The sequence below is a fragment of the Hipposideros armiger genome, unplaced genomic scaffold, assembly GCF_001890085.2.
Source record: "Hipposideros armiger isolate ML-2016 unplaced genomic scaffold, ASM189008v1 scaffold_346, whole genome shotgun sequence".
NCBI lineage: Eukaryota > Metazoa > Chordata > Mammalia > Chiroptera > Hipposideridae > Hipposideros > Hipposideros armiger.
The window spans coordinates 1,245,972-1,269,718 of NW_017731696.1; the positions used below are offsets into that span (position 1 = coordinate 1,245,972).

The 23,747-nt window shown below is 39.8% G+C and overlaps 1 protein-coding gene across 3 annotated transcripts in view; it reads left to right on the plus strand.

Annotated features, from left to right (window-relative positions):
* The window catches only part of ARHGAP10 (Rho GTPase activating protein 10), a 251,386-nt gene that overhangs the window by 92,735 nt on the left and 134,904 nt on the right, over positions 1-23,747 (plus strand). For all 3 annotated transcript variants that reach the window (XM_019661363.1, XM_019661364.1, XM_019661365.1), the window contains 7 exons: positions 133-204; positions 8,709-8,810; positions 11,192-11,302; positions 13,388-13,492; positions 16,923-17,052; positions 18,633-18,739; positions 20,629-20,723. In XM_019661363.1, coding sequence (XP_019516908.1) covers positions 133-204; positions 8,709-8,810; positions 11,192-11,302; positions 13,388-13,492; positions 16,923-17,052; positions 18,633-18,739; positions 20,629-20,723 — 722 coding nt within the window. The remainder of the gene's footprint in view (positions 1-132; positions 205-8,708; positions 8,811-11,191; positions 11,303-13,387; positions 13,493-16,922; positions 17,053-18,632; positions 18,740-20,628; positions 20,724-23,747) is intronic.

The window sequence follows — 23,747 nt, forward strand, 5'->3', positions numbered from 1 at the left end:
AGGGTGCGATAAAGCCGTTAAATATGTTGTTGATTTTATTTTTGGTGGGGTGGAAGACGGAAATGAAATACTACATTTTTCCTCTTTGGAAACCTAATACGATGTTCTTTTGTTATCGTTCTTGTTCTCTAGGCATTAAGTGTTACTGAGACCCTGATTAAACCCTTGGAAAAATTCAGAAAAGAGCAACTGGGAGCTGTAAAGGTTTGTGTCTTAATTTGAGTTCACTTGTAAACAGAGAATGTAGGTGCCTCTGCTGCTTGAGTGTACACTTGATTCACATCAGGCAGCTTTGAAAGGGATGTTGGAATAAACCATCTGTGGTTCTATGTTTTAAATGTGCTTTTTTCCCTGGGGCGAGGATATGAAATTGAAAACGAAACAGAAACACCTGGACAGGACAATAAAACCTCTAGTAATCTTCATGGGCGTCACCTTTCCATGTAGTGCTTTAAAAATATCTTTAACCAAACAACACATTTCCTCTGAGGAGAAGCATCTTATATCTGTAGGGCGTGCGGTTATATCCCCGTGTGTGTCCCTTTTATGGAGGACTGTAGCATTGTAGTTGCGTTGAAGATGAGAAATGCTGCTATGCCATGATGCCACTGAAGCTAGGAAGAGGATATTAGGCTATTGGACTATAATCTCGTTCAATTCAACAAAAATTGATTGGGCTTCTCTAACATGTCAATATCGTTATAGGTCCTGGGGAGTCCAAGATGAGTGAACCCCACACTCTGCCCTCAAGGATGTAGAAATGAGCCAGGATTTCTGGGGATAATGCAGTGATGTTGCCACAGGGAGCCTGGGATATATTTAGCAACTTCTAAAGTTTTCTTTAGAACGGAGCTTTGCAATTATCCCGGAGAAATAAATTCCACCAACCTTTCCTGAATTTTGTGCATGTACTTGAGGGAGAAAAAGTAGCATTTGTGTGTTGTTGCCATTTTTAGCTTGTCCCAAGAAGAGGAGAAGAACATCAATTTTAGCTAGGGAAGAGAGTTTTTATATTTATTTTTTTTCTCACATGGCCTGGGGAAGGGGTGGTGGTGGTGAGGTTTTTATTTCTTTTTCTTCCTAAACACACTATTAGAATCCTTTTGTACAAATGAACATTGTGGCCTCAATGGCTGTAGCTACATAGGTGGGCCCACAGAGTACAAGATTTTTTGTTGCTACTTATGGAATAAGTTTTCCTTTAAGTGATTTGTTAAAAAATTAGCCACTTCTTTTTCGTGTAGTATTTTAGTTTTTAATGAAGGGCTGTGTTTTGAGAGGAGGCCAGGAAGTATATACCGCCCCTGGTCCCTTTCCTGGGCTTGTTAGCTGAGCTGCTGCGCAAAGCTGGATTGTGTCGTCCGGCTCTGTAGCAGGATGTTGGAGGTCTGGCCTCACATCTTGACCTAGAGAAGTGATGGGCTTGAGTTTCTTTTCTGTAAAATGAGGAATCTGCCTCATTCTGTAAAATGGGGAATCTGCCTGCTCTGTTTTATAGTTTTATGATCTGTTTTGTCTCCTCAAGCTTTGACTGTTTTAAAGCTTGAACATCTTGGTTCTTTTATCTTTTAAAATGTCATTGGCAGGTGCTGAATGTAAACACTGTCCATTTCTTATTTTTCTTCCTTTTTTTTTTTAAGATTTTTTAAATTTATTTTTTATTGGGGAATTGAGGGGCTGGGAACAGCGCTGGGGAATTGGGGGAAGGGGAACAGACAAGTTGCTGTCCTTTTGTTCTTCAGTCTAGTTGTGGAGGACGTTGCTTCACTGGCCCAAGTTGGCACCATCATTGCACTCTTCCCAGGCGAGGCAGATCAGTCGCCGGCTTCGGACGGCCGCTCACTGCGGCTGCTGGCCGCTCACGCTGGCTGCTGGCTACACACGGTAGCCCATGGCAACCCACTGCCACAGGGGCTGCAGCCTACGCCGTCGCCGGCGACTCATGGCAGCCCAGCTCCAGGTTGAGCTGTTGTTCAGCATCTTAGCTGTGGAGGGCAGTGTCACTGGCCCTCATATGTGGGATCGAACTGGGGCCCTCTGGTGTCCCAAGCCAGTTTTTAACCATCGCGCCACTCGGCCGGCCCTATTTTTCTTCTTTTAATGGGTGATGATGGTGGTGGGTAATGATTATGTTTTGGAAATGAAAATGAGTGTGCCTTAGTGAATAAATGTTTTTTCTTTTTATGTGCCATTCACCCTACTGGGTTTTCTAACTTTCTGACCTTGAATTTTATATTGACTCCTTGTTCCCCCTCAAACGTTCCCAGCTTCTGATGTTGTACTTGGTCAGAGTATATCCCAGAAAGCAACTTGCAAAAGAAATTATCGTATTAATAGGAAGAATTATTTTCATAGTTTTAGTTTATGCCTTGAGCTGGTCACTGGTCAAATTCTATCCTGAAGTCCCCATTTATATTTCTTCATTGTTCTTCTGGCTTCAAGTTTATGAAGGATCCGTCCTACAAGTTCTTGTTCAGCACAGCATGTGTTGCTCTCATATATATTGATGTTACCTTCAGGGAGACCAGTCCTTGTGGGTCACAGGGAGAAGCCCTTTTTTTTAAATTATTATTATTTTTTAAATTTTTATTTTTTAATGGCAGTTTTGTAAATTATAAACAGTAGAGAAAAGTGATTTTCTTGCAATATATAAATATCTGTCTCTTTCATTAGATTGTTAATCTTGAAGAGCTTTATTCCATTATTTCTACCAGCCTCTAGTCTGTCTTATATAAGGTATCTAGTAAATAGCCTGTTTTCCTAATAATACTAGAAGAACAAGCAAAGGGTTTGTAATGTGGATATTTCATTATTTTCTACATCTGTGCTTCCTAAACGTTCAGTCATATTTTGACAAGCATGTGTTCTTACTCCACTGGTTTATCTACTTATATGGGATACTTAAAAATAACTTTATTCTCTTAAGTTAAAGATTGTTTTTTTGAAACAGCATAAAGCAGTTTTCCTGTGGGGATTAAAAAAAAAAAGTCTTTAAAAGTTGACCGCAGCAGAATTTTTTGGATATCAATGTCAAAATGTTTATCTTCTCTTTTCTCTTCTCCTTTTTCCCATCTGGTATTGCCCTACCCTGTGCCTTTACACAGAAGCTCTTTCAGTTCTGTTTACTCTTGTCTTCAGTTTCCAGAATCCCAAATACACATTTAACCTGTGGTTTTAACGTCATCCAAACTGTTTGTTAGGTGGTTTTGTAAATTGGATTTTTTAAAAGCCGCAAGGTGTTATTTTTCTACCGTTGGCTTCTGCATGGATATGTTGTCCTGCAGTCATGTCTGTTTGGTTTGGGCTTATTCCTCCATTCTGTAGGCTCTGCTGCATTTTCTTAGGTGCCTGCCAGGTTCTCATCTCTGTTTACAAAGCCCCACTGCCCATCCCAGGACACAGCTGGGTCTATGCTGTGTCACATCAGGTCTCTGGTCAGGGTTTTCCTGGAGGCCGAGCTCAGTTCTTACCTCCTCTGAAGCCATTACACCTTCCCCAGGAGCTTGTCACTTATTCCGAGGTGTTCATCTCACACTGTGTTGGCAGACAGGAAATAGACACAGGTACCAAACAACGCAGGAGCCCAGGAGATTGCGTGAAAACCTCCAAGGAATACTAGCATCTCATGAGTTATGATGGGAGAATTTAGAATTGCTCTTGCAAATATTTGAGCAATCAAGTAATGAAAACGTGGCTTCAAGCATGCACCAGCCTCATGCAGAGATCACAGGACACAGCTAAACTATGTTGATAGTAGAACCTATTGAAATGCTGTTTTGCACAGAGCCAGTTGCCATTTTAATTCAATACAATAAAGCATTAACCAGAAGGGTTGGAAAAAGTGTTCATTTCATATAATATAAATTACTGCCTCAGTTGGCACCAGATCCTCACCCCAAATTTATTTTATATTTCTTTCCAAGACTACGTCTTATGGCCACATGTTTATTAAAAATTGACTGCCTGAGACTCTGTAACTGACTGCAAGGTATGGGAAAGAAGCAAATCTACCTGAATAATTTTTTAAACAATTAAGTTTGGTAGAATGGAAAAGAATGTTGATTTAATTTAATTATATGTCTTTCATTTTAGTAACAAAACAGTGATCATTGCCTGTCATGTGGCATAGTGTGAGAGGTCCTGGGATACAATTATGAACTTAAACACTGGCTAGCTTTTAAGAAATGGGCAATTCTGTGGGGGAGTTTGTCAAATAAAAAAGCAGGAAACACGCACTGTGAACCATGCTATAATAGCCATAGGTGCTCTGGAACATACCCTGTCAAATCCGCTTTGGTGTGCCAGGAAAGCCTGTCAGAAAGACCCGATGCTTCCTAGTTGGAACCTGTCTCGGCCCCTTAACTAGCTATGTGACTGGGGGCAAGTTACTCAAGACCTCTAAGCCTCAGATTCCCGACCTTTAAAATGAGACCAATGACACCTGTCTCAGAAGGTTGTTTTGAGGATTAAATGTGTTTGATGATGCATTTGCCAAGTCTCATGTAGGGTCTGGCATGCATAGCTGCAGTTATTCTGTTTTATCCCATTTACGGCTTGTTCCCTATCAGCCTGCTCAACAAGCACTGCTCAGGTTTCTGTCCATTCTCTGTGTGCTGGGTTCAGAGGTGACATGCCAGAGCACTGCGCCTTATGACCCTTCTGGCTAAATAGTGCTAAGGTGATGGATAGGTGACTGGAGCAGCTGCACAGGAACCCATGGTGACACTTTGTCATTGTTGGTGCCACTGCAGCCATAGTCTTCGTCCACTTGTCCTCTCGCAGATGTCTCCTGGGCACCTGCTGGTTATGGAGTCAGGTGCTCAGTTCTGTGGGGATAAAAGCTGAATTTTTGTCTCATTGGAGAGGCTGAAGACACTTAAAGGAAAGGGGGAGAGTGGGGTTGGATAACACAAAAAGTGTCAAGTAGGAAGGGTGACATTTGGTGCAGGAATTAAGGGAGGGTGTCGCTTCACAGAGAGGTGGCATTTCACCTGGGCTGTAGGTTGTTGGTGTACTAGGGGAAACTGCCTGGCTTGGCTGTACAGGATTTTGTTTTAAAAAGGTCCTTCTGCTAGGTATATTACGTGTAATAGGAATCGTGTTTCTTGTAAGTGATATCACCCTTCCTCGTTATTAAATAAAAAGGGAGAAGGGTTGGAAGCTTTAAGAAAGTATTAAAGTTTTTCTCTAGACTAGTCATGCCTTATTATTTAATGTTTTAAATAAGCCTTTTTAGTTCCTTCTCCTAGAGGATTTGTAATAGGCAGAAAAATTAAAAAAAAAAGTCATCTAGGAACTTGAAAAAAAAATTCTCCCCTTCTTCCAAAACAAAACAAAAAATTTTAATACCTTATGGAAATGCGGACAATTCACAATTATGTTCAATCTTTTGTGAATTCTTCATATGTCCTTTATCCATTTCCCCATGGAAGTCTTAATGTGTGGTTTTAGCAAAACAGTGCTTAATAAAGAATGTTTTTTTGTTTTATGAATATTTACTTTTCTTAAATATTAATCGCATCTTCTCCCTGCTTTGTTGTTTGCCTTTCAGCTTGTTTATTATTTTTTGATATCTAGACGTTTTTAAGGCTTTTTGTTTCCTTTTTGCTCATAAGGTCCTTCTCTAGTCTGAGATCTGTGAAAATACCCTCTTTGTATGGCTTCATTTTTTTACTTGTGACTTTCAATCCATCTGGAATTAATTTTGGTATGAGATGTGGTTCTCCTTCTATTTCTAAGTAGTTAACCAATTATTCCAGTACAATTGGTTGAATAAATTTTTTTTACCCAGTGTTTTACACACACACACACACGCACACACACACACGCACGCACACATGCGCGCACACACACACACACGTACACACACATTTCTAATGTAGTCAAAGGTCTGATTATTTAAATTTTGTTCCTTAGGTTTATGAATTCCCTCTACCATTGATACAGCATACATCTTATCTGTCTGATTATGCTGTATTAAGTAATAGCTCTTTTTTACTTTTTTAAATTTTTTTATTTTTTGCATGTGTGATTTTACAACTGATTACAAACTGACTTCCTGGGAGTCATATTTAACCTAGAAACAGTTTTGTTTGGCTTACTCATGTTAAAATTAAGAAAAAAATTTGTATCATAAATATCACTGGGTTTTTCAGCTGTTCAAGAAAAATCAGAGAACGTGGTCTGTATTCTGGATCTTGTCTCCATATGACAAATCTGTGGGAGCTGTTATGGCTTCCTTCCCGTCTGGTTTGCCATGTCTTCACTTTCCCTTAATAAGTTTTAATTCCACCTTGCTCCACTCATTATTATTACAACTGACCCAGATGCAGTTGACTTTGTAATGCAGTTTTATAAAAATTTTTTTCATTGTATTTAATTTAGTCCTTGATAGAACCTTTTGTCATATATATGTATATATAAACATATATATATATATATACATATAATGTGTGTATATGTTTGTGTGTGTATATATATATTTTTTTCATATGTGTATGTATATGTATGAATGCAAATCCTATGTTGCAGTGTTAAAGAAATGTTCATATTATTTCAGCACAAAACGTCATATGGGCACAAAGAAACAGAATGCTGTTTAATAATGGCATTGAGAACAACTGTAGGAAGAAATAATTATCTAAGTTTTAAGAGTCACAAACACAAAACACAATAGCATTTGTATGGTACCATACCATGTGTGAACGGACATATGTCCACTCAAATTGGTGGGTGTGATTTTGTTTCTTGGCTAAATTCTTTCTTCAGAGCCTCGATACAACCATTTTCTTTTATCCCCAACTTGACCCACATGTTAATTTACATACACCCCTGTTGCTGAGTGTGCTAGGTGTTTTGATGATGATTTTAGCATCACTTCTGCTTTTGTCTTGTGCTGTGATTCAGAGGAAATCAAATGAGTAAAAATGTTTACAGTGTTCTTTGTAAGTAGTCATCTGAAAAGATGGTGAACATTTTTTACTGTACAATCTTGTGTTACGGTAATCTTCCTGTAAATGCTGTGGCATGACTTCCATTCCTGGTCTGTTTAAACCTGAAAAACGGATGCCCAGAGAATGCTGTGAGAGGGGTACAGAGTCACAGCGTCACAAGTGGCCAGGGTTAGAACCAGAGTCTTTTGCACTCTGTTCTATCAACTTTTTTTTGGAGACTTTGAAACCATGGCCATATGTTTGTTTTATTTGATTTTTCTGTTAGTTATTAACATAGTCGATGAAGACAGTAATAATGAAAAGCAGAAAACAGAGTAACCAAATAGTAATGCCTTAAATTAAAAAGAAATAGTTGTAAATTAAACCTGGGGCATAAAGAAATACTGCTAATGTTTCAAAAAAAATTTTGACTATTTTCATACATAAGTGAACCATAGCATCACAGAATATTAGGATTGGATTTATGAGTGAGCTAAAAAAAAACCAAACCAAAACAAAACAAAACAAAACAAATCCCTGATCTTTTCAATAAGAAAACTAAGGTTCTGTGTTGTTAATTTTATTTATTTTTTCAAAGTTGTGCAGCTAGTTTGTAATGAAAGTTGGAGTAGAAATGGGAAGAGATACCAGTTCCTAAGTCTCTCTTGCTCCGTTAATGTGCGGATTGATTTAGGATCTGTAGGGGAGCTGGCAGAGGCTCTGTCCTAGGTTCCCACACCACCGTTTTGTAGTCCCACATGGTGAAGAAAATAATGATAAATGCGAAGAAATATAATTTATGTGCTTTATTCCATCTCTTTGCCTAATAGCAAAAAAAAAATCACACCAGAAAGGTTTGAACTCGTTCATTATTTTTACTTGAGAAAACAGAAGTTGGAAAACAGGGAAGAAAATGTCCCTTTGCAGGAGGCTTGGAGAGTTAGGGAGAGCTTTCGAGGTAATGGAAACATTTTGAGAGCATGAGGACATAGAGTGCTCTCGTTGGTGCTCGGAAATGTTTACTAAAAAGCTGCTGAAGTTGTTAGTGTTAGGGGAGATAGACTGTGTTCTCTGCATTTAAAGTTTTGGTGACTTGTTTTTTTCATAAGGCTTCTTGTAGCTAAAGGAAAGCAAATGCCAGTTCTAGGCAGTACCTTAGAAATGCTTGTAATGTTATCCTCAGGTCATCGGTATTAACGATATTTTAGGTCTTTTGATAGTATTCTAGAAGTCACTGCTAAGGTTGGGAAGACAGATGACATTTCTGCTCAGTGGATCCTATTATTATATATTCATACTGGACAATTAGGGAAACCCTTTCCCAAGATTGTTTTTTTTTTCCCCAATGTGATTATTTTTTTGTAGAGAGAAAAACTTAGTTTTAAATGAATTTAATTTCCATACCAAAATCTGTAGCAAGTTTGCATTTTTAAGCTTAATGTTCTTATTAGGTGTTCTTTTTAAATTTTTAAAAAATGACAGGGCATTAATTCTGTCATTTAACACTGATAAGGATAAAGAGTTGAAAAATAACAGGCTTGGTAAAAAGCCCATTAAAGGAAGAAACGAAAAGATAAGTGACTCTTCAGTTCCCGTGCTGTCTTAGTGACGACTAAGCAGCAGCCTGGGTGCAGATAGATTTTTTTCAGATAACTTGATCACATTCTATGGTACTTTCTTTTATTTTCATATTTTGAGCTTCCCAGTGGATTTACTATGTGCATGCATTTTTTTTCCCTGTTGAATCATAGTTGTCTGTGTTTTTCTCATTTGTAGGAAGAAAAAAAGAAGTTTGACAAAGAGACGGAAAAGAACTATAGCCTAATTGATAAACATTTGAATTTATCAGCAAAAAAGAAAGACTCACATTTACAGGAGGTATTTTTATTTTTCTGTTAATTTGTTTCTAAAATTTAATAAGCAGGGCATGTCTTTTTAAAAAATTTAAAAAATTTATTGGGGTGGCATTGGTTAATAAGAGTATATAAGTTTCAAGTATACAATTCTATAATACATCATCTGTATTGCATTGTATGTCTATCACCATATATTCGCGTATCTTTTTTTTTTCTAGGTGCTTTTCTTTGAAAACTTTTCATCTAGGATTATTAGAGATGGGAAAAAGTGAACATGTATTCCCATGAATTAAGAAAAAAGTTCTTGTGGAAAAAGACACAAAATAATTAGTGCATCTTCTAGTGATTAAGTATGGAATCATAGTGTTAAAATCTTTGGTTCTGAGTATTTTCATAGGAACAATTTTAACCATCATTACTGAAGAATAGCTATTATTTTCAGAAATAGATTAATGAATTGGCTTTCAAGATTTCTGGAAGAAATGAATTTTAAAAGCTCATATACCATTTTGGTTTTATGTGAAGGGAGCGTTAATCTTATTTAACGCTGAAAATTTAGAAGGTTCTGCTTCATTGGAAAGAGAACATCTGTTTAACTTTTGTTAATAGACTCATTTTTTTTTTTTTGGAGGCAGCCCTACGTAAAGAGAAAGGAATTTATATTCTAATCTCTCATTTTCTCTATCTCTTCTAAAATCCCTGCCACTTGTTTTTCTCACTCACACGCGTGAATGGAAACTCAATGGTTTACAACTTGAAACATATGGTTTCATGAAAAATAATGCTGTTTGCAGCTGGGAGACTGTTGATACACCCCACAAAAATGTTTTTGTTTTTTTCTCCCCTCTTCATTTGTTTATTTTTAAACACATAAAAAATCTGAGTATAATATCCCACTATAATATATATTTATGGAAGTGTCATGAAAAAGACAGTAACAAATTGACTCAAGTATAAACCTAGGTTATATTTAAAATGTGAGATATTTAGTTGCAAACTGGTGTGTGTGTGTGTGTGTGTGTGTGTGTGTGTGTGTGTGTGTGTGTGTGGTCATTTTGACATTACCCACATGTCATTTTCTTTTGTCTCTTTAATACCGTGGACTGACATTTGGATGGCATTTGACAGTTTATAAGAGAGAAAGGAGCTTTTATACCTCTTAATCCTCACTCCTTGTTCCATATTGTATAGGAAACCATGCAGTCGTGGCATCTGCTCCCTCATCTCCTATTCTCTGTCAATTTTAAAATGACAGCTGTTGTTTTTATAGGCTGTCTTTATGCTGCCTCTCTTCTCCGCTTATCTTTATTTTCAGGTATCCTGAAGGGATTTTCATGCCCGGAGTTAATTTCCATTTTCCACTTCACTGTTGAGTTAGGTTATCTCATTCTAAGTGTTGCTTAGGCAAGATCTTTAGAGCCATCCTTGGCCCTATCCCTCGCATCCCACACCCAGCCTGTTGACTGTCTGCTTCCGTTTCAGAATAGACTCAGAGTATAGCCACTCCTCCTGACTGCCATCACCCTGGCCCAGCTGCTGGCATCTCTCCACCGATTACTGCAAAGGCCTCCTCATTAGTTTCCCTGCTCCCGCCAATGGATTCCTACAGTTTATCTTATATACAACAAGCAGAGTGAGCCTTCATGCTGGTGCTCCTGTGAGCCCCTTCTAATAGCTCTCTCCAAGGCTCGGGGCCCCACCCCCCATCCTCACACCTCCATGGAGCTATACTCCTCTCCGAGTTTCTTTCTAGTTAGACAAGATTAGCTGGGACCTTTCTTTGGAGAGGTCCCCTGACTACCTGGCGCCCATTCCCTCCCAGGGAATAGGACTATGTGAACCTACGAACACAACTTCCCGAACTTGGGCTTTAGGCTCTGACCTGCCTTCGAGAGCCCTGGAGCTGAGGTCCACTGCTGCCACATTCTCACCTGCCGCCTTCACTCACGAGTGCTGATGTGACCGGAATTTCCCCAACCCTCTTTCCCAGGCTGACTGCAGACTTGGAGGATTTGTTAATGGAAATCATGTTTATGTGATTCGGATTCTGTGTGTGTAGCTCAACCTTGGGTGTGTGTTGTTTGGGTGAGGTTTTCATGAAGAGCCTTACTGTTTGATCCTCAGTCCATGGAGGTCAACGTCATCTATAGAGCAGGAGTCGGCAGACTTTTTCTGCAGAGTCAGATGGTAAATTTGCAGACCGTGAGGTCCCTGCTACCTACTTAATTCGGCTGTTGTAGCAGAAAAGTAGCTATAGAAAGTCCATAAACGAACAGTCGTGTCTATGTTCCAGAAAGCTGTATTTAGACAAATAGGGGGCAGACTAGTGTTTCGCTGACCTCTGATCAAGAGCTTCACCCCTCACTGGCTCTAATTTGACCAGCCTCAATCCTTTTAACGCAGGCAGACATCCAAGTGGAGCAGAACCGGCAGCACTTTTATGAACTGTCCCTTGAATATGTGTGCAAGCTTCAGGAAATCCAAGAGAGAAAGAAGTTTGAGTTTGTGGAACCTGTAAGTATTATAGCAGGTTGTTTGCTACTGGATCTTGGTGAGAGCATAGACATGTTTTTCTTCTTAGATCTCATTTATGGTTGCTTAGAGGCCATGGTGCAGACATATGAAGCAAGACATCACAAATTGTCAAAAGGGGACACAGATAGCCAGAAAGGCGAGGAACCGCCAACTGAGCCTTAGCTGCACAGCAATATGCAATGCACAGTGTTTCTTTTGCTGCGGGGTCTCAAGGATTCTGAAATCAGATGCATTTTCTGCCGTCCTATTGTAGTTCCACCCTTTAATGAAAATCCCTGTAAAAGAATTTATGCTGGAATGTGGGTGAGAGTGGTGGTGTTGGTGGGATAAACATCACTCCACGTAAGTTTGTTTCTGAAGCACGTACACCAATCTAGACTTTGACACTTTCAACAATTACTGGTAATGAATTATTTCTAATAAGAAATCACTATGCTTTTGGCAACCTAAGTTAACTAGTGTGTGGAACATTTGAAACTATTGTCAAAAAAGCCATGATGTGTTTTTTCTATGTTTTTCATTGCAAAAATGCATCATGACTTCTCTGACAACCCAATATTTTGTGAGTCACTCTGACATTTCTTTGTACTTATTTTAGAAACACATGATTTTTGTTTGTGCTTATAGATATGTATTCCAATAGCTTCAGTAATTTATGTATTAAGATATATGCACATATATGAATATATTTATCTCCTGAATCAAAATGTAAAAGATATTTCATACTGTGGGGTTTAGCAAGAAAATTGAGAAACACTGGAATTCATGAGTCTCAAGATAAATTTAATTTGAATATAGATGTTTGTGTAATTTTTAAAATATAGCTTTATTGCAATATAATTCACACGCTTTACAATTTACCCATTATGTGTATAATTTTGAGAAACAAAAAGTAATCAAGTAATGATTAATTAAAAATTGACATCCATAGGGCTGGCCGAGTGGCTCAGTTGGTTAAGAGCTCGCTCAAGAGTTTGAGCTCTGAGCAACAGCGGTTCGATTCCCAGCCCGAGCTGAGCAGCTGCTGAGCTGCCAACAGGCAGCAGGATGGCTCAGCTTAAAAAAACAAAAACAAACACAAACAAACAAACAAACAAAAATTGACATCCATGGAAGCTAAAGTTCAGTTGGAGTAATAGAATGAACCGAAATTAGAGAAAAAAAATATCCTTCTTAACGCTTTCTTGTCATGTGAAATAATGGACTACATTTATAGAGTATTTACAGTGCTCTGTCATTGTTCATGTCATTGTGCTGTGTTCATGCATTTTATTCCATAGAGTGGATAAGGAGATGTTTTTATTATCTATGCATATATGGAAACGAAGTAGGGGAAGTTTCAATAATTTGCCCAAGGTGTCATAACACGGTTGAAATTGGGAATTCACCCTTGCTGGCGGGCCCCTTGGCTCAGAGTCCCAAATTCCGAATCATTCCCCTATGTGACATTCTTCAGAAAATGAATTTCAGGATTTCCTTAACTCTCATACCAAATCATTTTTACTAACGTAGATTTAATCATATGTGGGCAGGAGCCCCTGCTTTCTCATCGAGAGGGGTAGGGGAGAGTTGGTAGGGCTTAGTTACCGCCTGCCTTTGCCCCAGTCACCACCGAACATCCTTGTCACCAAAGCAGAGAGGTTGCCCTAGATGCCATTTGAAAGAGCCTTTAGCTCTTTGATCCTGTGATTTCATTTTCCTTATAGATTCTATCGACCTACAGTGATAAGGTTTCAATTATAAATGAACATAGGTGTTCTCTTGATTAAAGACAACAAACAGATGATGCAGAATTCTGTTTATTCTACACAGCATACTATAAGAGCTGTCTCATGGCTCTGATATTTAAAGACAAATCACAAACCCTTCGTTTTTTATAAGGACAAATTCATAAATAATATAGTTAGATTTAATTGAATTTTAGTGACTTCCTTTTAAGTGTACTTTCGGTAGAATCATAGTGAGATATGGGGGGGGGAATATGTGGCTGTGTTTATTGTTTTTTTTTTTGTTTTTTTTCCCCAAGTTTTTTTTTGTGCTAATGTCATTCCTTCTTTGTCACAGATGCTGTCATTTTTTCAGGGAATGTTTACTTTCTATCATCAAGGCCATGAACTTGCCAAAGACTTCAATCATTACAAAATGGAACTACAGATCAACATTCAGAATGTAAGGACATGAAAGCTTTCTGGTATACCAGATGTTTGCGATGTGTAGCTTTCCTGTTTGTTAGATGAAAAGCCTTGAGCTGAGACCAGGCTGATCCCTTGGTACTGAGAAGCCGAGGCTGCGTTGCCACCTTCTGGCCACTTCTCAGTATCACAAACTCCTCTTCAACTAGGTGAGGTTCAGGGAATTCTGCCACCTGGTGGCTCTTTTTATTTCACGTCATTTATTTTTCTGTGGTTTTCGGAAGAGTCACTAAGTATGTTTTTATAATCAAAAGTCATGAAATTTGTTTATTTTTAATTTTTAGCTCTCCAGTTTTACTGAGATATAATTGACAGACAACACTGTATACGTTTAAGTTATAGACATAATGACTTGACTTACGTATATGGCAAAATGATTGCCACAGTAAGTTTAGTGAATACTCATCACCTTATATAGTTACCCCCGATTTTTTTTTCCTGGTGATGAGAACTTTTAGGATCTACTTGTCAGCTTTTAAATACCCCATGTATAACTGTTAACTATAGTCATACTGTACTTTCTGTAGCAGTGCTAAGGATAAGCTTTGTTAAGTAACTCCTGAGTCCGAAGTAGACAAAGCAGCCTTCTCCTTAGATGTAAGGCAGTTCAATTATAATGATCTGAGTTTTTTTTTTTTTTTAGCTGAGCCATCCTGCCACCTGTTGGCAGCTCAGCGGTAGCTCAGCTCCGGCCGGGCATCGAACCACTGTTGCACAGAGCTCAAACTCTTGAGCGAGCTCTTAACCAACTAAGCCACTTGGCCACCCTCTGAGTTGTTTCTTTTACCTGTATATCGTACATGAATTTTTTTCCCAAGTAGATTTATGGCACAAGAGGAATTTTGTTCCTGTGTTTTAGGCATCTTCACTAATGTATTGGGTTCACAGTTGCTGTTTGCTTTATTATTTCCCTGGAAAATGTAGGCTTTCTATTAGGTATTGGATAAAGAGGTTTTGGGGAACTTTACGTGTTACACAGGATAATGTATGTGATTTTGATCAGAAGGTGATAGATGTTTTCCCTCTCAGTGCTGTAGTTGATTTTGGAAGTGTCCTCATGGAAAAGCTATTCAAGTTATGTTTAGTATAATTTTATGCTTTGTGAGAAAGACAGTGGGTGAGTTTTGGGACAAACTCCTAGTGCATACTCAAAAGACATTTAAGTAGAAGGTTGGGAATCTCTGTACTGTTTGCTGCCTGACTTTAAATTTCTTAAAATCTTAGAAGTTTTTGGTGTAGATTATGTTTCTACGCTTTTTAGTTGGCCACACTTGGGAATGTAGGTAATATAATCGCTTGAATTTTGTAAATCATGTGCCAGTTTGTATTTGCATATTGTTTGAACAATCTATAATCAGCTGGATTAAATGACTAAAAGAGCAAATGCCCCCCCCCATCAATGCCTATAATGTAACAGAATTTTAAAAGTAAAACACAATGTATATGTATAGATTAGTTCTAACGTCAAGATATCGCTGTAGGTAGGAGAACATTTAGTCTATTTAGTCTAGTGGTTTTGCGACTTTTCAGAATATTTTTGCAGGCAGCAGAGCACAGTGTGGTAACAAGAGCATTCCATAGTTTAGAAGATCAGATTGTAATTCTGCTTTCTTCCTTCCACTAACTGGCTGACTGGTGGAAATTCACTTTTTCTGTCTGGACCTCATGTCTCCAGGGCAGGGCTGGCCTTGGCGAGAACCTTCAGACAGAACTGGCTCCAAAATTGTGGGGCCAGTGTCAGATGAGCAGGCAGGGCCCCTTGTTCAACAATGAAGCATTTCAGGGCAGCGTCAGAGCATTAAACCAAATGGGTGACCTGAACACAGGTCCCTGTGTGACTGCATAGGCTACACGTCTGCACATCTGGGGTGACTTGGACAGAAAAGATCAATCTGGGACTCCTTTTTTGAATCAGAAAGTAAGGGATTACTCAGAATTAAGGGGCGTGTCAGAAGACGCAGGACCCAGCCAGAAGACACCCCACTGGTCAAATCTAGGACAATGTAAGAATTAACATAAATAATGAGAGTATTGGATACAGCTCATTGGGTAAATAAGTGTGTGTGTGTGTGTGTGTGTGTGTGTGTGTGTGTGTGTGTGTTGGCATCTATATATGGCATGCATATATGTGTATGTATATCTATATATAAATAACACACACATATATACACACATGGTGAGAAGTGAGTATTGGGGGGAATCTCAGCAAAGTGATGAAGAAGGTGAATAAAGCCAGGGTATAATCAGTATTAAGATGGGGCCATGAAACCGTGGAGACATGAGACCCGGGAAGGTGAGAGGGAACAGGCCATCAACAAATGAGTCCCTGTCTCTTTGTGGTCCTATAACTAGTCATTTTCATCTTAGCTCCTCCACAGTTTCACATTAGCAGTTTTTCGGTATTAATACAGTTATTGTTGAACATGGGTGAAGGAGACATTCAGAAACTCACTGGTGCTGAGTCATCACAATCACATGAACGTTTTCAGTGTAGCCACTTGACAGAGATATTGGCAAGCCAGGTTGCCTGTGTTTCAGAAATGTGCTTGGTCACCTCCGATGTCAGAGACATTATTTATAGGTGAGATTTTTTTTTTCTTTTCCTCTTTGTGAGAACTGTCGTTTTCAAGTGCAATTGCCTTGATCTCGAAAAAATGACACTCATGTTTGTTTAAAAGAAGAATTACGTTTTTCAGATTCTGATCACTTAGACATGTTGCTGATATAAGGATGATAATGAATCAGATTGATTGTTGCAAAGGAAAGACTTTGCAGATGGATATTTTATGACCTATTACTCTTTCAAGTCTAAGATTCAGTACTTTTGTGTGACTTGGATGCAGGGATTCTTACGTTGAATGATAGAATTATCTTTTTTATTAGTTTCAGATGTACAAAACAATGTAATAGTTAGACATTTATACCGCTTACAAAGTGAAATCCCCCCTCCCCCAATCTGCTACCCCTCTGACATTGTATGTAGCTGTTATAATACCACTGACACTATTGCCTGCACTGTATTCCACATCCTGTGACTATATGTATATATTATAGTTGACATTATTATTCAGCTTCAGCTTCAGGTGTACAGCGCAGTGGTCAGGTGTACACCATCCATGAAGTGGTCTCCCTAATAAGATAAATGTCCATCTAGAATTATTCTTGATATTAGCAAGGTTCAAAAGTAACCCCCAGTTACCTTGACTCCCCTCTTAGCTACTTTAAGTGGTAAAGTAGTGATTTTTTTAATCTTTTCTCAACAAAGAGACACAATGGAAAGGATGGGTGTGTTTTGAGAAATTAATAGAAGAATGCTACAAATTTAATTATAGTTATCTAGAGACATATAAGCGAAAAAAAAATCACATGTGTGATTAAAACTTACATGTGTTTTTAATCTCTTTCAGACACGGAATCGTTTTGAAGGAACACGCTCAGAAGTGGAAGAGCTTATGAACAAAATCAGACAGAATCCCAGGGACCACAAGCGCGCAAGTCAGTTCACAGCAGAAGGCTACCTGTATGTACAGGAAAAAAGTAAGAGGCCTCCAATAGTAATGAATGTCTCATTAAAAAGTATCTTCAAACCTCTTATTGTCATTGCTCTGATATTTTTGGAGTAATTATTTGTGCCACTTTCTTTGCCCCCTCCTATCCTAGAAGGGGTCTTTCACATTTTTGGGGAAGACACATTCCTGCTTTAGGGAGGGGGCAGTGAGATTAGGAACTCAGGGAGCACCCTGCTTTCCAGCCACAGCCCTGGATTTCGCACCCCACTGTTAAAACTTGCTTAAAAGGGAGTCAGAGCTAGGTGTAAGGATGAAAAACGAGGCAGTGTGTTCCCTTTTCCTCCTTTTGCCTCACCCCTATCCTTACCACCACCACCACACATGCACACGCACACGCACACGCACATGCACACACATACATATACACACATATACACACACATATACACACACATGCACACACACCTACACTCACACATACATGCACACACATGCACACATACACACATATACACACACATACACACATGCATACGCATACATATACACACATATACATACATACATATGCACATACACACATGCACACACATACACACACATACACACATGCACACACACATACATATACACACATACACACACATACACACTCACATGCACACACACACCTACACTCACACACACATACACACACACGCACACACACATATACACACATGCACACACATACACACACATACACACACACTCACATGCACACACACCTACACTCACACACACATACACGTACACATGCACACACACAGACATACACATATACACACGTACACACACATACACACACGCACACACATATATACACATACGCATACACATACATATACACACATATACACACATATACACATACACACACATGCACACACATACACATACACACACACATACACCCCCCCTGTATCAGGGTTTCTTAACCAGAGCATTATTGACATTTTGGATTGGGTAATTCTTTGTTATCTGTAACGCTGTCCTGNCACACACACACACACGCACGTGCGCGCACACACACACTCATATACAGTTGTCCCTCAGTATCCTTGAGGGGATTGGTTCCAGGACGCCCCCAGGTACCAAAACCCTCGGGTGCTCATGTGCCTTATATAAAATGGTGTAAACCAATGCACGCTGCATGTGCACACCCTCTGGTCCTCCCGCCCCCCTCCCCCCACCACCCTGCTTCTCCGTGTTCAAGTCAAGAGGGACGTCCTTCCTCTTTTTCCGTCACATCCTTTCTTTCCATGTCAATCTGAGATAGCTTGTTCTTACTGTAGTTATCAGGTTGATTGCAGGTGGCTATAAAGAATGCCTTCAAGTCACTTTTGTGTTGTTGAAAACGAATAGGATCTTTTCTCAAATGATCTCTCTGAGCCTTCTTATTCCCCCTAATTTTTCCCATTTATTAGAACCAGCAGTGTTGCTGATTTGTTTCCTTGCACTGCCTTAGTTGCTGCTTTATTAGGTTTTTTCCTCTTGAATAATGTGCGTGGAACGCTGCGTATTTGCTTATGTAAGAGGAAACCTCACAAGTTCTGTGTCTCGTTGCAGGGCCTGCTCCATTTGGCTCCAGTTGGGTCAAGCACTACTGCATGTATCGGAAAGCGGCCAAGAAATTCAACATAATGCCATTTGAGCACAGATCTGGGGGGAAACCTGTAAGTAATTTGATTTTATGCTTGGTATTCTATGTGAGGGAGTCTTGGAGGGTGTTGGTATTTATATTCACTAATGATAAAGACATTTTATTTTGTTTTCAGGATTGAAAGCTTTTTCTTTTGTTTCTAAATAAAATAGGCCAGAAAACAGTTTGTGTTTTTTTGATGTGAGCACGTGGGTTTTTATGGTCAGATTTTTTTTTTTCAATATTAGAGTAGAATTCTTTTATGCCATTGTTATTGGAAGATACGGTTAACACCTACAACAAGCTTTCATGAGTCAGTGGTCTGTCTTTACACAGAAGACTTGACGTGCACACGTATATTCATGCCCTGAAAACATGATAGAGTTTTCATGTTCGAAATGATAAGAGTATCATGATGGTACTGTTTTGCACTTAGACTTTCAAAGATCTCACGTAGGTATTCCCCATTTAGTTCACTTCTCCCACAGCAATAGCAAAAATGATGCATGACAGCAAGAAAAGATCAAGTAGCCCATGGGTGTTGGCTGTGTAGGAGAGGTGATCTTTATATTTGTTTTAAGTAGAACCTGCAGCTCATAGCAATACTCAGGAGTCTGGAGACAAAGATCTTTCCACCAGTATTGAACATCATTGGTAAAGCATTTAAAAAAAAATTTTGTTGGGGAACAGTGGTTTTTCCAGGATCCATCAGCTCCAGGTCAAGTAGTTAGTTGTTTCAATCTAGTTGTGGAGGGCGCAACTCAGTGACTCATGTGGGGATCGAACCAGCAACCTTGGTGTTACAAGCATTGCGCTCTAACCAAGTGAGCTAACCAGCCGCCCTGGTAATGCATTTTAAGAAAGAAGATTAATTCATTGCTTGCTGGGCAGATAGGCATGATTTTGCTTGTGTGAATACAGAACTAACCCAAGTTCATGTCTATTTACATATACCTTGTATCTTCCTGAAAAAAAAAAAAGCAGCTTTTAATACAAGTACATTTGTGTGGTAATGAAGTAGACTTGGAAACTCAGGGCTATGGAGCAGGGGAGGAAGTGGGGATGCCTCTCTGAAAGAGGGCGGGGTTAGGATTGAGGGTGAGGTTTGAGGCTGTTTCTGTCAGAGCTAACTCAAGTCCTAAGGTATGTCTGCTCAGCGATGCCTTTCTCTTTTAGCCACCAAATAATTAAAAAAAAAGTACATATTAGAATATAGTGACTGTGATATTTTGAATGTTTTGTATATTTGAGTGCTTAATATTATGTGGAGATCCTCATATTCTAGAAAATGTTGAAATATTCTGTAAGTGTGAACTCAGGTTTCTTACAGTTGTACCGAGGACCTGTGTTCCCTCATTGCTTCTGCCTTCTCCCTCTTTTTAATGCTTTTAGAGAGGATGGCTTAGTGAGCTAAAAAACTTGAGAAAAGGTACCTTACGCAGGGTGGTTCATTTAGGAAATACGGAAGCCGCACAGATTCAGTGGTCCTGCCTTTAGATTATCACGATAGCTGACGCAGGGCCCTTTTAGACAGGTTCTGTAGGTCAAAAATGGTCACATGCTGGCTTTTTCATGTGGCACATGTAAGTAATATGAAATAAAAACAAATTAACATTGTTAGAAGAGGACAGTAAGAGCATGACAGATATTCTGGCATGTAGAAACTGTTGAGTTAATCCTGCTTTTAGAGTGAGCGCACATGAGGTCTGGTTTAATGCTACGTCATCAAAGCAGGATCTAGAAAACCTTAAGAAAAGGAGAATGGCAGACATGGTTAAGATTCTGAGTAGTGTTTAAATTAGTTTGAATGAGGGTAGGATAAAGGGGACTTCAACTCTTCTCCCCCACCCCTAATATAGGATGCCTCGGTGTGTACGCGTTGGCACTGTCATGTTTGAGGATGTTTAAAATGATTATTTGCAGGGGGAAGTAGAGGTGTTCTATTTGAAAGAATGTGCCAGAAGGCCTACTGACTCCATTGACAGAAGATTTTGTTTTGATGTAGAAGCTGCTGACCGGTAAGTTACTGGAATTACTGGATTTCATGAAAGAGTCATTTTTAAAAATGGTTTAAAAAAAAATGGAGGTAAATTGCAATGGAGATTTCTAAGACCTGAAAGAATGTGATCTTATTACATTTCTGGGCAGTGTTTTATTTGTTGGGAGCTGTTTAGTCTTGGTCACTATGTTTAGCCGAGAGGTGATAGTGTAATCTTGGATGATGTTTGGAGTCATTCTAACCAGTGTGGTCAACTTATAAAATAATCCGGGAGCATTTCATGGTTCATCCAAGCCTACTGGGTGGTGCTAAGAGAATACTGAGTACAAGTGGTAGCGTGGATGGCAAAGCTAAACAGAGGCGGTGGTGGCTCTCGGTACAGAACGATACTCATTTTTGCATATGGGAATTTACCGTGTACGGACTCTGTATGTGAGAGAGGGTCCTAGCCGTGCTTTGTTTATTAAAAGACTAGTGTTTTTTTCTTATTGTATGACTTTCACTTATTTAATTATAAAAGAATCTTTGCCAGAGAAAAGGAAGTAAGGAAAAGAAAAAAGTTCACCTGTGTGTATTCTTGTCTGGCATTTAGTCTGTGTCCTCCTGTAGCACCAAGGAAAATCGTGGTACTCCATGCGTGTATGCGTGTGTGTGTGTGTGTGTGTGTGTGTGTGTGTGTGTGTGTGTTTCCTCGCAAGCTCTGTGGTATTTAGATGAGACTGTCATATTTGTATAGTAAAACTTGATGAGACTTTTTAAAACAATAGTTCATTTCAGGTCAGGACCCAAGAATACAAAAATAAGTAATGTTCCGTCTTTCCTTAGATGATGTGACCGAGTAAGTGGGATTGGTGTAGAGAGGGAAGATTGGTGCTTTACTTTCCAATAAATGAATTGAAAACCAGGCACATAAAAACACGCCATTCAGCACCGTGATAAATTTGGCACTACCATGAAAAGGACAGGTGGTTTAGTGAGCATTTCACCAAGAGTGATAAAAAATGAAAGAGAATGTCAGTGCAAAAGAGGTGAAATTTCAAGCTAGTAAGGACTGGTTCAAAAGCTTTGCGAGGAGGTTTTGGCTGAGTAATCCAACTTGAGCTTCCCATGTTGAGCATGTGTTGAGTTCTTTCTAAGCGCCAGACAATGTTCTAAATTCTTCTGGGCTTTACCTCATTTCATCCTCACCACACCTCTGTCAGGTCGATATTATCCTTCCTGTTTGATGATGGGAAACGGGGACATAGAGGGCTTGAGACCAGCTAGGATGTGACAGAGCTGAGACTTGAACTCCTGCATTCTGCCTCTAGAGCCCAAGCTCTCAACCACTATGCTGTCGGCCTCAGAGTATTTATTACCTTGTAATTGTGGTATTTCCTAAATAATGGATGAAGGTGAGTCAGCAGTGATGTCTACTAGCAAATGTGCTGAAGGAGGTGAATCTGATTTGTTTTGAAAGTAGGGGACCTCCAGTTCTTTATACATTGTTTTAATATAACTTGTATTATTTTTGCCTAACTCCATATTCCCTCTAAACCTTGATCATGCCTAATGCTCTTCTTCAGCCTGATCCTTCTGATGACTGCAACCTCTTCCCACCCCTTGCAAAGATTAAGAGGGAACATTATGGAGTTATTTTTATCTATTAAGGAGAATACCTTATAAAGAGACTCTCAGAACTGGGGAAGTCCTTAGAAGTGGTCTACTCTAGTGGTTTTCAAACTGCTTTATAGGGAGACCCTCTTAAAATGTTATGCATATATAAAACAGAAAAAAAAAGCTTCCCTATTAAAGTGGGGTAGGATGCCTGGACTCCTACCCTTTCAGCTTCCTCTGGCAGAAATCTTTAATTATATTGATACCCAGAGCTTCTTTCTAGGAACCTGTGGCAGGGAGACCACTAATCTAATCTAGATGATTAAAGAAAGGCTTACAGAGGATCAAACATCTAAATGGATAACTGAAAGATTATTTGGAGTCAGCGGGTGGTTGGGACTTATATTCTAGGCAGAGTGAACAGCATGCGTGAAGGGCCTGGAGACAAGGATGTGGCGCATTTGAGGTCCCTGGAGATGCCCAGCGTCACTGGAACAGAGAGATCCAGGGAGAGTGGCAGAGGGGTCCGGAGTTGGGGGCAAGGGCTGACCTTGAGCTGTTGAGTTTAATTCATTAAATGGTTTTAAGCAGGGCAGTGAGTGACATAATCATATTTTTCAAAACTCACTCTGGCAGAGAAAGGTTTGGAGATGGCAAGAGTGGATGAAACGGCTGTGAATTGGTGTGGTGGCAGCGGGAATGGAGGCTAAGGGATCCACTTGAAGGGATTTTTAGAGATAAATTTAGAAATAAATTGGATGTTGGAGTCTAAGGTAAAGGAGGAGGTTTCTGGCTTGAGCAACTAGATGGCGCCGTTTGCTAAGATGGAAAACCCAGGAGGGCTAAGGATGCAGGAAGAAGACTTCAGTTTTGTCATGTTGAGTTAGATTGCTGTGGCTTGTTCAGTAAGAAACCCACTTGGCAGCTTCAGCAGCATCTGGCTTGGTCTTACCTACTACCTCCTGCAACTTGCTGAGCATCCTGCGACTTCTGTGACAGTGAACCATGCGGGTTCCCCCCAGAGTTCTGGGGTCTCGCAATGGTTGCCTTCTCTTTTTTTTTTCCTAAAGATTTTTTATTGGGGAATTGGGGGGATGGGAACAGTGCTGGGGAGTTGGGGGAAGGGGAACAGACAAGTTGCTGTCGTTTTGTTCTTCAATCTAGTTGTGGAGAACGTTGCTTCACTGGCCCAAGTTGGCACCATCATTGCGCTCTTCTCTGGTGAGGCAGATCAGTCGCCGGCTTCTGGACGGCCGCTCACTGCGGCTGCTGGCCGCTCACGCTGGCTGCCGTCCGCTCATGCTGGCTGCTGGCCACACACGGTAGCCCATGGCAACCCACTGCAGCAGGGGCTGCAGCCTATGCCGTCGCCGGCGACTCACGGCAGCCCAGTTCCAGGTTGGGCTATTGTTGAGCATCTTAGCTGTGGAGGGCAGTGTCACTGGCC